We start from the raw sequence: 11,641 nt of genomic DNA, 5'->3' as shown, positions 1-11,641 counted from the left end.
ACATCATCTCTATGTTTACAGAAAACAAAATGAAGCCTTCAAAGAGAAGAACACCTTCCCTACAGTCAAACATGGATGAGGTTCAGTGATGTTTTGGGGATGCTGTGCTGCCTCTGGCACTGGGTGCCTTGAATGTGTGCATGACATCATGAAATCAGGAGATTACAAAGGCATTTTGGAGCACAATGTTCAACTCAGTGTCAGAAAGCTGGGTCTCCGTCGAAGGTCTTGGGTCTTGCAGCAGGACAATGACCCCAAACACACTTTAAAAAGCACCTAGGAATGGTTCAAGACAAAACGCTGGACTGTTCTGAAGTGCCCAGCAATGAGTCCTGATCTAAGTCCCATTGAACACCTGTGGGGAGATCTGAAAACAGCAGTGGGGAGAAGGCACCCTTCAAATCTGGGAGAACTGGAGCAGTTTGCACAAGAAGAGTGGGCCAAACTGCCAGCAGAGAGGTGTAGGAAGCTCATTCATCGTTATAGGTAGTGGGCCAAACTGCCAGCAGAGAGGTGGAGGAAGCTCATTCATGGCTGGAGGAAGCATTTGACTGCAGTTATTTTGTCCAAAGTCCTTTAGTAAATATTTCAAATAAATAATAAGTCTCGGGCGTCAACAATTTTGTCAACGCCATTTCTTTTTATTTTATGATTTTAAAGGATATATTAAGTTCTGAATCAAAAACAAAGGTTCTATAATATTAACAGTGAAATAAAGAATCGTGGAGACCAAATACTTTTGTCATTTTCAACTTATTTTTAGAGAAATTGTGAGTTATTTGAAAAAAGTGCAAAGGTGCCAATATTTTGGCCACGACTGTAAGCAGGGACCTCCCGAGTATACCCTGAAAATTTGGTGTTGATTAGCCAAAGGGTCTCAGAGAAGTTACCAGACATAAAGACTTCCAGCCACTTTCGCTCTAATGATCGTGTAAAACCATGTGAACTCTGACCTTTTTCTTTGTGTGATGTTGTGGATAATCCAAGACATATTGTACAAGATGTGATTACTAAGGCTGTGGCTTAAAAAGAAAACTCAACTGGTACGTATGAAATTAACTTCTTTTTCTACATTTTTTTTTATCAACTATCCTTTTCATCATTAGTCTCACACCGAAGGGGATATCACAATGCCCCTCTGTCTGTCTGTCTGTCTGTCTGTGTCCGTGTGTCCACATCTGTATATTTTTGCTTTAAAATGTTTCTTTCTTCAACCGCTTGTCTGATCGATGCAAAACTTTATAAACATAGGAGGGACTCCCCATGGATAATATTTTATTGCTAACTGACATCATACGTCATATGGAATGGTAACCATGTTGGATCAAAGGGAAAAAAATTGACATAATTTTCTCCAAAACCACTCAACGGAAACAATTGAAACTTGGCATATGTCATCAACTTCACATGGGGTATATAGAGTGATGACAATTAAGTCATCAGTGAAGTGGTATTCCAGCCATAATTGGTTGAATTGAAATTCTTGTCCAGAAAATCTGAAACTTCATATATCCGATCTATGATCCGATGTGAGTTAATAATTAAATTTATGACGTCCATAACCCATGCCAATAAACTATGAGACCGAATAGGGTGCATGGATGATACGGGTATATGGACCATAATAGCAGTCGGCCATAACAGTAGCGTGTTCAGTTAACGGCGGTATTTTTGTTCAGAATGAACACGTGAGGTGAGACTATGCGCTCCACGAGTGACGTTCTAGTTATTTTTGCTTTTTAACTGAACAATCACTTGTTTTATTTTTCTACTTTCATGTTCGGTAATATATTTACTGAACAGCCACTAAAATTTAAAATTTAATATCTTCATTAAATAGGCAAACTTGCTCAACTGTCGCGTGAACACAGAACCACCCACTGCTTCATGCAATGTCACCTGCTACACCGCTAGCCGCACATCTTCACACCACTTCTGCGGAGCTTTAAAAGCCTTCTTTTGGCAGGCTCACCGAAGGTAATTGAGACCGAGATAAATTAATTGAATAATAAAATGTAGGGGTTGGAGTATGAAAGAAAAGGAAGAGGTGTGACAAGGAGGTGCAGAAGTGAAGGGAGGAAAGGTGGCATTTTTCAAGAAAGGTGGGAGCCTCTTTTTGGTGCTTATCATTGTTCCTTGTCGCCAAATGTCTGAAAACGTTTTGCAAAATTAAGATTGCTTACAGATTCTGCTGCATTCTCGGCTCTCGTCGTTATAGTTTATGTAAGACAAGATTGGTTTGCACTGTTAATGTTTGAGTCATGGTGTCCTAGCTGAAGAGCTTTGATAACAAACTGCCATGATTGATTGGAATCCACAGGGAATGAGCCAAAATTGGCAAATGGTACATGTCTGCGCTGCTGGAAACAGGCCTGGATATTTTCTAAGCTCGTAAATATTTTTTTCTAATACCAGGTTATGAATGCCATCCGATCCTCACTCTTAAATGTACGTCATGTTGGGTGTTGTAGATGATGCGTGCTGCTTCACCTTGCTTCCTGTGACCTCACAAGTTATGTGGTGTCAAACAATATACAGATTGCCTGTAACCTCTTTATTTCAAGCTGATTTTGCCTTGTGCTGATGATCCCTGAACGTAACAACAAGTAAACTTGCAAACTGTGCATTAGAGCCAAGCTGCATGTCTATTGTTTTGACAAGATTTACCTTGTACTTTGGCCTTCGGGCTAAAGTGCAGGTTTAGCTTTTTTAACTTTTCTGTATACAGAGTCAAGGCTCGGGAAAGAACACCGGACGTATCAGGCGCAACGGAACAAAAGGAACAGTAGAGAAAGAGAAGGAGGGAGGGAGAGGGAGACAGACACAGAGACAGAGGCAGACACAGAGACAGATGCAGACATATACAAAGACAGAGACAGACAGGCACAGACAGAGACAGACAGGCACAGACAGAGACAGACAGACAGAGACACAGGCACAGACAGAGACAGACAGGCACAGACAGGCACAGACAGAGACAGACAGACAGAGACAGAGGCACAGACAGAGACACAGGCACAGGCACAGACAGAGGCACAGAGACACAGACAGAGACAGACACACAGACAGAGACAGACACACACGCACAGACACATACACAGGCACAGACAGAGACACAGGCACAGACAGACACAAAGGCACAGACACAGACACAGACACAGAGACACAGGCACAGAGACACAGACAGAGTAGGGTAAACCATCAGCAAAATTGAAGGACAAATAGGCCTTGTCCTTGTATTTGGATTTTTTTTACTTTTTATTTATTTTTGATTAAAAAGCATTTATCACTAGAGGAACGAGCACGCTTGTGCAGTTGGGTGTTTTGGCTTTAGGGCCACGATGCATGTTTATTATACGACCCTGCATATTTGGCCTTCGGGTCTTACACTTCCATATCTTGTGTATTGTTCGGCCAAATCTTACTGCGTGCTTTGTTCTTGTGACTCGACTCCATGTTTAGTTTTGTGATACTTTTATGGGTTTTTAAAACATCTTTTTGGATGAAAAGGCATTTTCTCAATAGATAAATGAGTGTCCAAGATTGATGTTTAAAATGTTTAGCTTGAACATTTCCTCTTCAGGTCTTTATTTATTTATTTTTGTAATTTACACAGAGGTTTCTCCATTTCTGCGGATTTATTATTTTATTTGTTTTTTTTAAATATAAGACTAAAGCTCGTAATGGAACTGCTGCTGGCACATCTCACACACATGGACATACAGACAGGACAAACAGCCACCGTGCTTGGGGGGAAGTGCCGTCACTTCCTGGGGCACTCTGGGTACCGGTGATGTCACAACAATGGCGCCGCCTTTCCCATCTCCCTTAGAGAGGAAATTCCGAAGGAGAAATTTTCCTCCTCCCCATGGATGCCAACCAATGGCGGTTGTACGTGCTCTTATCCTTTTAAATCCTGAAGCCCAAGCAAGGAAGCAGCACGTACAATTTTAAAAGTCTTTAGTATGACTCGGCTGGGGTTCCAAGCACCGAATTCCCAGACAATTACACCATGTGTGCCCTTTCTTGTGTGGCACTGCCTGCTTGTAAATAGGTCCCTTTTAAATTTGTAAATGTAAATAGGTTTATAAACCATTTTCCAACCTGCCTGATCATTTCTTTCCATTGGTTAGAGTTAGACCATAGTGTGTAATAGTGACAGGGAATGCTGCCCCGCCATTTTGTTACGGACAGACAATATAGTGCAGGAGCATTTGGAATCCCGTGGGCATTTGATGGTTAAAGTAAACCACCTATCTAATTATCTTTATTAGACCCCAACCAACCACAAAATACTTGGTGCCCATCTCAAATATGTGTAGAACACCATTTTATGACGTCATCAGGATGGCCGCCATGAAAACGATGCTTGAAATCAGATTTTCAGTCATAACTTTGAAACCTGTCAACCAAATTTAATGATGTTGGGCTCAAAATGCTCAGAATGATGCTGCAGAGATATCTATACTGTTTTCACATAATATTCTACCAACAAAAAATAAAATTTGTGTCAAAAATGAGTATTTTGTTGTATTTTTTTGTATGTATTAAATAGTACTATACTGAAAAGATAACATGAAATGATTTTGTTTTTATAACATTGAAATTAATTGACAAAATATATTTTAAATGCAACTACATAAGAACAGCTCTTGGCACAAGTTCTATACAAGAAAATATAGTAGGTAATGTGTACCCAGTATTCCCCATTGGAGGTCGGAGAAAGGGGTTCATAAATGTCGGGAGATGGAGCTTGACGTCCCACTCCCTCCATGCATTATACTAATATATTTGTCCAATCAATTGAGACATATACATATAGATGTATGAACATTTAATAAACTGATATACTCGAAAACATTGCATTTCCCAAGTCAAGCCTAGCCTTCAGTCTAGACTGATAAGCATAACAGAATGTGGGGGGGGGGGGGGGGGGGGGGTGAACTAATAACTCAGAAACATGTTCATCCTCAGTGTCTTCATCATCCTCACTGGCTGTATCCACTTCCATATTTTCACAATCATCAACGCAATGACAAAGTTCAGTGCATTTTAGTCCTGCATTTCTGCACTTGCAATGCCTTGTAGCACCACACTTCGTAGTAGCACAGCCACACTTTATCAAGTGGATTACTGACTCAGGTGCTGGGAGTTGTGTAGATGTTATTTCCACCCAGTGCCCATTGACCATATCCCAACCAAAATCCTGAGGTGATGGAATGTCGGCATGGACATTTTTGTCAATGCTCCAGATCATTGCTTGGTAATGTGCTCTCAAGATTGAATGTTTCAGTGCATCTTTTGCTGGTGGCAGTTTTTCAGACTGGGGTTGTTTCTTCTTGAATACCCATCACCTCAAGTCTTTCACCTCATCTATCTGCGTTTGAGCAACAAACAACTGGCATACGTACCGCTCCAGTGCCTTCATAGTGTCCTCTGTTGGTTTGAGAGTCTTGCCGAAATTGCTAAAGGCTGAAATGGTTTCTTCACTGGAGTTCTGAAATACCTTCCAGCATGTTCGCCTTCCCTTGCCTGCAAAGCTACCAGTGATGTCAGCTCCTGTAAAGGAGTGGAATCCAGGAAGGGCAGCAACTTTGTTACTGCCTGGAGCATCACATATCGGTCCTCGAGGAATTGATCTGTGCTTGTCTTTAGCTCCTGCTATGAATGATGAATCTTTACATAATTCTGGGTAACGTCTGAGAGCAAGGATAAGAACATCAGTGTCCGGTGAATGAATGTCTATCCTAGTCGCTCCACGAGCTGTTGCATCAAGGACGTGCAGCAGTAACTTTGTGTCAGCCTCTTCCTGTTCACTTGCCAGGTAGCTCATGTCCCTGTGTGTTGCTTCACATTATTTTGTCTCCCCAGGCCACAACAAGCTTCATTCCATTTTTGGTGCCTTGCTGAAGAGATTTTTGTGCCGGGTAGTTTGAGAGCTCCATCTTTATGTTTGTATGAGAGAGTAGTTTATTTAGGGGCGCTTGTGCAATGTTTGTATTGTCCATTATGTGGTAAGCAACTGGTTGAGTGCCACCTTGCCTTCTTTCTCGCTCAGTTGTTTTCAATGACTGGGAGACATCATATCTGTCAAATACCAGATGCACTTCATTGTATTTCTGTTGGTTGAACTTGTTAAAGACAAGTGTTGTGAAGTAAAGTCCAAGATCTGAACACAGCTTTATCCTTTCCGGCTTCGGCATCGATTGAACTTCTGCCATGGCATATATAAGGGCAACCTTCATTTCTGTGATTGGGTGCTCAGCTACTTCAGCATTTACCTCTGGTAAGGCTTTGGGGGCATCTTCAACGATTTTCATGAGGTTGCTCTGAGCTGAACAGTGCGGCATTGTGCCATCTGCAGCAAACAGAGCCCTTGGCAGTAAATTCATGTTTCCCAATTTCATCTTTCAAGTTTATGTCAGACCTCGACTTTGACACGACTAGCATGCGGGCAACGAGTGATCGGTCTTCCTGAAGTTCAACTATTTTCTGTCCTGCCTTGACTGCTACTTTTTCCCAGCGTGTTTCCATGTTTGTAGTTTTCTCTTCTTCATCGAATCCCAGAGATTTACTTCACCAGTTGTGATTCTCTTTGACACAAATTCATCAAACAGATCCTGGCCAATTTCATTCCTGTTGCAGAGGTCATTCTTGATATTCTCTGGCAAGACTGCTTTTGTAGCAAAGTTAAATAGATCATCACAGTCTTCAGTGAATGCCTTTGTAAAACACCTCAGAGTTTGGACAAGATTCTGGATATTTGTCTCTTGTCGCTTCAGTACAGCCTCTGAAAGCTCATGATGCGATGATGATGTCTGGGAAGACAATCCTGCCATCTGCTGGGCATTTTTTGAGAGTCTGGCTAGTTCTGGAGAAATGAGAAAAAACTTTGCACGAGCACGAGGATTTAAGGTAATTCCTACTAGTCCTCCCACCACTTTCATTGACCGGTTGATTTGTTCCAGAGCATGATCTGCTCCCATTGCACAGAAAGGCACATTGGAGTTTTTGTTCACAACCCAGGTTCTTTGCATGAATTCCTCATACATCTCTGGATTTGAATCCTTTGTGCGTTCCATGTCTGCTAGATATAAGGGCATCATTCGTGCATAGTTTAGTTTGTCATGTGCGAAGAAGTATTTGACAAATGCTTTGAGGGCTGTCAGGTGTAATTCCCAGTCTCCTGTTCGAAAAGCTCTGATAAACACTGCCATCTCCATTACCATCTGCATGGACTGCTGCGTCACTTTGAATAGTGGATAACAGGCATTGTCCTCATCAAATTGAGCTAGTTGTTCAATGAGGTTCAGAGATTCAATGGTAGCCATCATTTCATCATGGGCAAAACCTATTTGTTCCCGATCTCCACCTGCACATGCTTTATCGAGTTGTTCTCCTTTTACTATAACCTGATCATACAGATCACTATGTGATTCGAAGAAACTGTCTCCATAGAGCATGAATAGTGCTAGCAGAGTGACCATGTGTGCTTCTACACCTCTCTTCACATGTTTACCTTCGAGGATTTGGTTGACAGTCACTGGCCCATACAATAAATAAATACAATAATAATAATACTTTAAAAAATTTTTTTTATACTGTGTATGTTTACATAATTATTTATGGGATATTTCTTGACTTTTTGATTGTCTAGGAACATGGAAACCATCTACATTGTTGTTTACAAAAAGCACCTGAAACAACAAAAACAAAAACATCTTAAAATATGTATTTTTCCCACATTTTTTATATTTGTAATATGTTTAGGTAGTGTGATGTACAGAAAACAGTATAAACAGTTCAGTAGCTTCATTCTGAACATTTTGAGCGCAACATCTTTAAATTTGATTGAGTTATTTCAAAATTATGATTTTGAGCATCGTTTTATGGCGGCCATCTTAATGACGTCATAAAATGGTGTTCGACACGTTTTTGAGATGGCCACCAAGTATTTTTTAGTTGTTTGGGGTCTAATAAAGATAATTAGATAGGTGGTTTGCTTTAACCATTAAATGCCCACGGGACCTTTTTTACTACCATATACAACCTGACTAATAGCCAGCGTTCCACTAGCGGGTATCGCTCGACCTTTCTGGGTGGTACTAGCGGAGCGTTGCGAATCACAGTCCTTATCTGGGGTGATTCATTTGCCTGGATTTGGACGCTGGACCCTACCTAAATTAAGCGTCTTCAATGGCGTCTGTGGTTGCTTAGCAACCAGTCGGTGCCGCATAGTTATCCGCATCTCGTCGGCTTCAGGATTATCGGCCGGGGACGTGGGTCCGAGTACTCCCCTCCCGTAACCCATGAACCCGCAGCAATATGAGTGTATGGCATGACATTCAAAATTTGTCACATTGTCAGGAGACTGGTATTGAGATGGTAAAGGCATTAATTATATTCTTGCTGTTCCTTCCCTTCCTTCCTGCCCCCACCCACAACCTTCCTTTCATCTAATTTATTAAGAAGAAAGTTTGTGTGTTTGGGGTCGTTTATGCATTCAGACCCTGCAGGAACCAGTGCAACCAAGCTTTGCCTGGCCTCCTCTTTCATCCAGAGGGAGGTCGAGGATGTTTGGATAAATAAAAAAATTGACCCCAGATAAATCAGGCAGAATAAAGGAAGCAGAGTAGATACGAGATAAGGAGACGGAATCATGCAGAAAGCAGTTATCTACATGCACACACCTGCGTGAATTATGCAGAAATATTTGGGCTCCATACATCTCCCTCTCCTCTATCTCCTTCTCCTCTCCCTTACCCCTCCCTCAACGCGGACTCAAGACCTTAAGATCTGAAGCCAGCCACCTTAACCGTTAAGTTTCAGTTCAATATCAGTAAACACATCCCTTTATTTGGGCGGTGTATAATGCTGCGTTTGGCGCCGAAAAAAAAAATACCCGATGTACATACATGAAGCAAAAACATGCATACGACTAATGAACATATATATATATATATAATATATAAATAAACATGATTATAAACAAGAAAAAAAAGACATAAAATGTCATCGACTCCGGCGTGTTTTCAACAATTTTGCTGTAAGGACTTAAAGGCCGTCAGTCGGCCATCTTCGGTCGGATGACAAAACAAAATCTTCTGCATCTGTATACTCATGTACTGTGTTTGTGCCAAGTTTGAAGAAAATCTGTCCATGCATGTCCATTAAATGGATGGGGACACATTTAAGTAACAAAATAGCTGGACGGACGGACAGACCTATAGTCCCCTTCAGGCCTCAATCGGGTCTTGTGTTTGACTTTGAGACGAATCACTTGGGATTCACACAAATAAACGATCTCATACAGTTTGCTCGAGACTGGTATACGCGCACTAGCCTTTTGCCATCTTTTCCTCTCACTTGTTCCCCAATTATTATTCCCCTACCAAGAGGGGACTATAGGTTTGCTCTCTATAGGTCTGGGTCTGGGTCACACAAGAATATAGGGCTCTATAGGACTATAGGTCTGTCCGTCCGTCCAGCTATTTTGTTACTTAAATGTGTCCCCATCCATTTAATGGACATGCATGGACAGATTTTCTTCAAACTTGGCACAAAGACAGTACATGAGTATACAGATGCAGAAGATTTTGTTTTGTCATCCGACCGAAGATGGCCGACTGACAGTGACGGCCTTTAACTCCTTACAGCAAAATTGTTGAAAACACGCCGGAGTCGATGACATTTTATGTCTTTTTTTTCTTGTTTATAATCATGTTTATTTATATATTATATATATATATATATATATGTATGTTCATTAGTCGTATGCATGTTTTTGCTTCATGTATGTACATCGGGTATTTTCTTTTTCGGCGCCAAACGCATCATTATACACCGCCCAAATAAAGGGATGTGTTTACTGATATTGAACTGAAACTTAACGGTTAAGGGGGCTGGCTTCAGATCTTAAGGTCTTGAGACTTGAGTCCGCGTTGAGGGAGGGGTAAGGGAGAGGAGAAGGAGATAGAGGAGAGGGAGATGTATGGAGCCCAAATATTTCTGCATAATTCACGCAGGTGTGTGCATGTAGATAACTGCTTTCTGCATGATTCCGTCTCCTTACCTCGTATCTACTCTGCTTCCTTTATTCTGCCTGATTTGTCTTACTTTCACTTTGTTTTTTATTTTCTTTGTTCTTTGGGTTTTTTGTATTTAACGTGCAATTTCAAATGATTGTCAATGTCTTTGCCCGCACACCTGCCAGATGTCTGGCCTCCTGGAGATGTGGGTTTCACGGCTGGTTGATGCGTTGCACAGAAAGGACGAACATTCCAACGTAATTGTGGTGGACTGGTTGCCCTTAGCTCAGCAGCACTACCCGATCGCTGTAGCTAACACCCCACGTGTGGGAAAGGACATCGCATCCCTCATCGAGTCGCTGCATGTATGTGTGTGCACAGCCCCGGCTCCTGCTTAAATACGCATTCCATGCACATACAAGGCCTCCAACGGGTGTACGGTCTACTACAAGCGTATCCCCTGTTTTACACATATTGCACTTCCTGTTCCCCCTTCTGCGGTTATTGTGGATCAGATTGTGCCATGACCACGGGTCGATCAAACCATGAGCATCCAGAAACCTTGCGTGTCAAGACAAAACATGGCACTTTCTTAAAGCAAACATCTAGAAGAATTCACACAGTGTTTGCTATGTGGGCAATGGAGTTAAAGATCTCAAACCTCTGGCTTAGAACAACAAAGTTCAATTTGGTCTTTGTTCGTTCCTTTTACAGAAAAACTTTCATTACCCGCTGCGGCGCATCCACCTCTTGGGATACAGTCTTGGAGCCCACGTTTCTGGCTATGCCGGAAGCTATCTGAACAGTATTGGAAAAATAGGAAGGATTACAGGTAATGGTGGCTTATTAGATTATACTCATCATGAGCTATCAATAAAAAAAACATACATTTGGGATATGGTATGGTGCATCGTATTATGTCCGCTATGTGTACTGGGAAGACGACTGGGAGTATTGTAGAGGTGTCACATGTACATATCAATAGAAAAAACCCTGTTCCTCATCTTAACTTGGAAAAAAGTGTTTTTCTGCATTATTGTTGGGTTTATTTATCGACTAGCAGTCACCCATTGAAAAATCAATGGGCCTCGATGCTTTGAATAAAGTAATTTGAAATTTGAGAGATATTCATGATAAAATAATTGAAAGACATTTAATTGTGAAATTATGATGCAGAGAATATAACTCGTTAGAAAAAGGAGCGGGTGTTTCTCATCGATCACTACAGCAGATTTCAGTGGATGTAGATCGTAGTAGATCACCGCAGCAGATTTCAGTCGGTGTAGATCGTAGTAGATCACCGCAGCAGATTTCAGTCGGTGTAGATCGTAGTAGATCACCGCAGCAGATTTCAGTCGGTGTAGATCGTAGTAGATCACCGCAGCAGATTTCAGTCGGTGTAGATCGTACTAGATCACCGCAGCAGATTTCAGTGGATGTAGATCGCAGTAGATCACCGCAGCAGATTTCAGTGGATGTAGATCGCAGTAGGTCACCGCAGCAGATTTCAGTCGATGTAGATCATAGTAGATCACCGCAGAAGATTTCAGTGGATGTAGATCGTCGTAGATCACCGCAGCAGATTTCAGTCGATGTAGATCACAGTAGATCAC

The 11,641-nt window shown here is 41.6% G+C and overlaps 1 protein-coding gene across 1 annotated transcript in view; it reads left to right on the top strand.

Moving 5' to 3' along the window:
- LOC137420975 (lipoprotein lipase) overlaps positions 1–11,641 on the top strand; it is a 211,720-nt gene that overhangs the window by 188,637 nt on the left and 11,442 nt on the right. Inside the window, exons 3-4 of the mRNA XM_068106542.2 lie at positions 10,214–10,393; positions 10,743–10,860. Coding sequence (XP_067962643.2) covers positions 10,214–10,393; positions 10,743–10,860 — 298 coding nt within the window. The remainder of the gene's footprint in view (positions 1–10,213; positions 10,394–10,742; positions 10,861–11,641) is intronic.

The sequence above is a fragment of the Myxine glutinosa genome, chromosome 2 (assembly GCF_964187855.1).
Source record: "Myxine glutinosa chromosome 2, kmMyxGlut1.1, whole genome shotgun sequence".
NCBI lineage: Eukaryota > Metazoa > Chordata > Myxini > Myxiniformes > Myxinidae > Myxine > Myxine glutinosa.
Note: the sequence above shows the minus strand (reverse complement) of the source record. Positions and strands in the feature narration are given on the sequence as shown.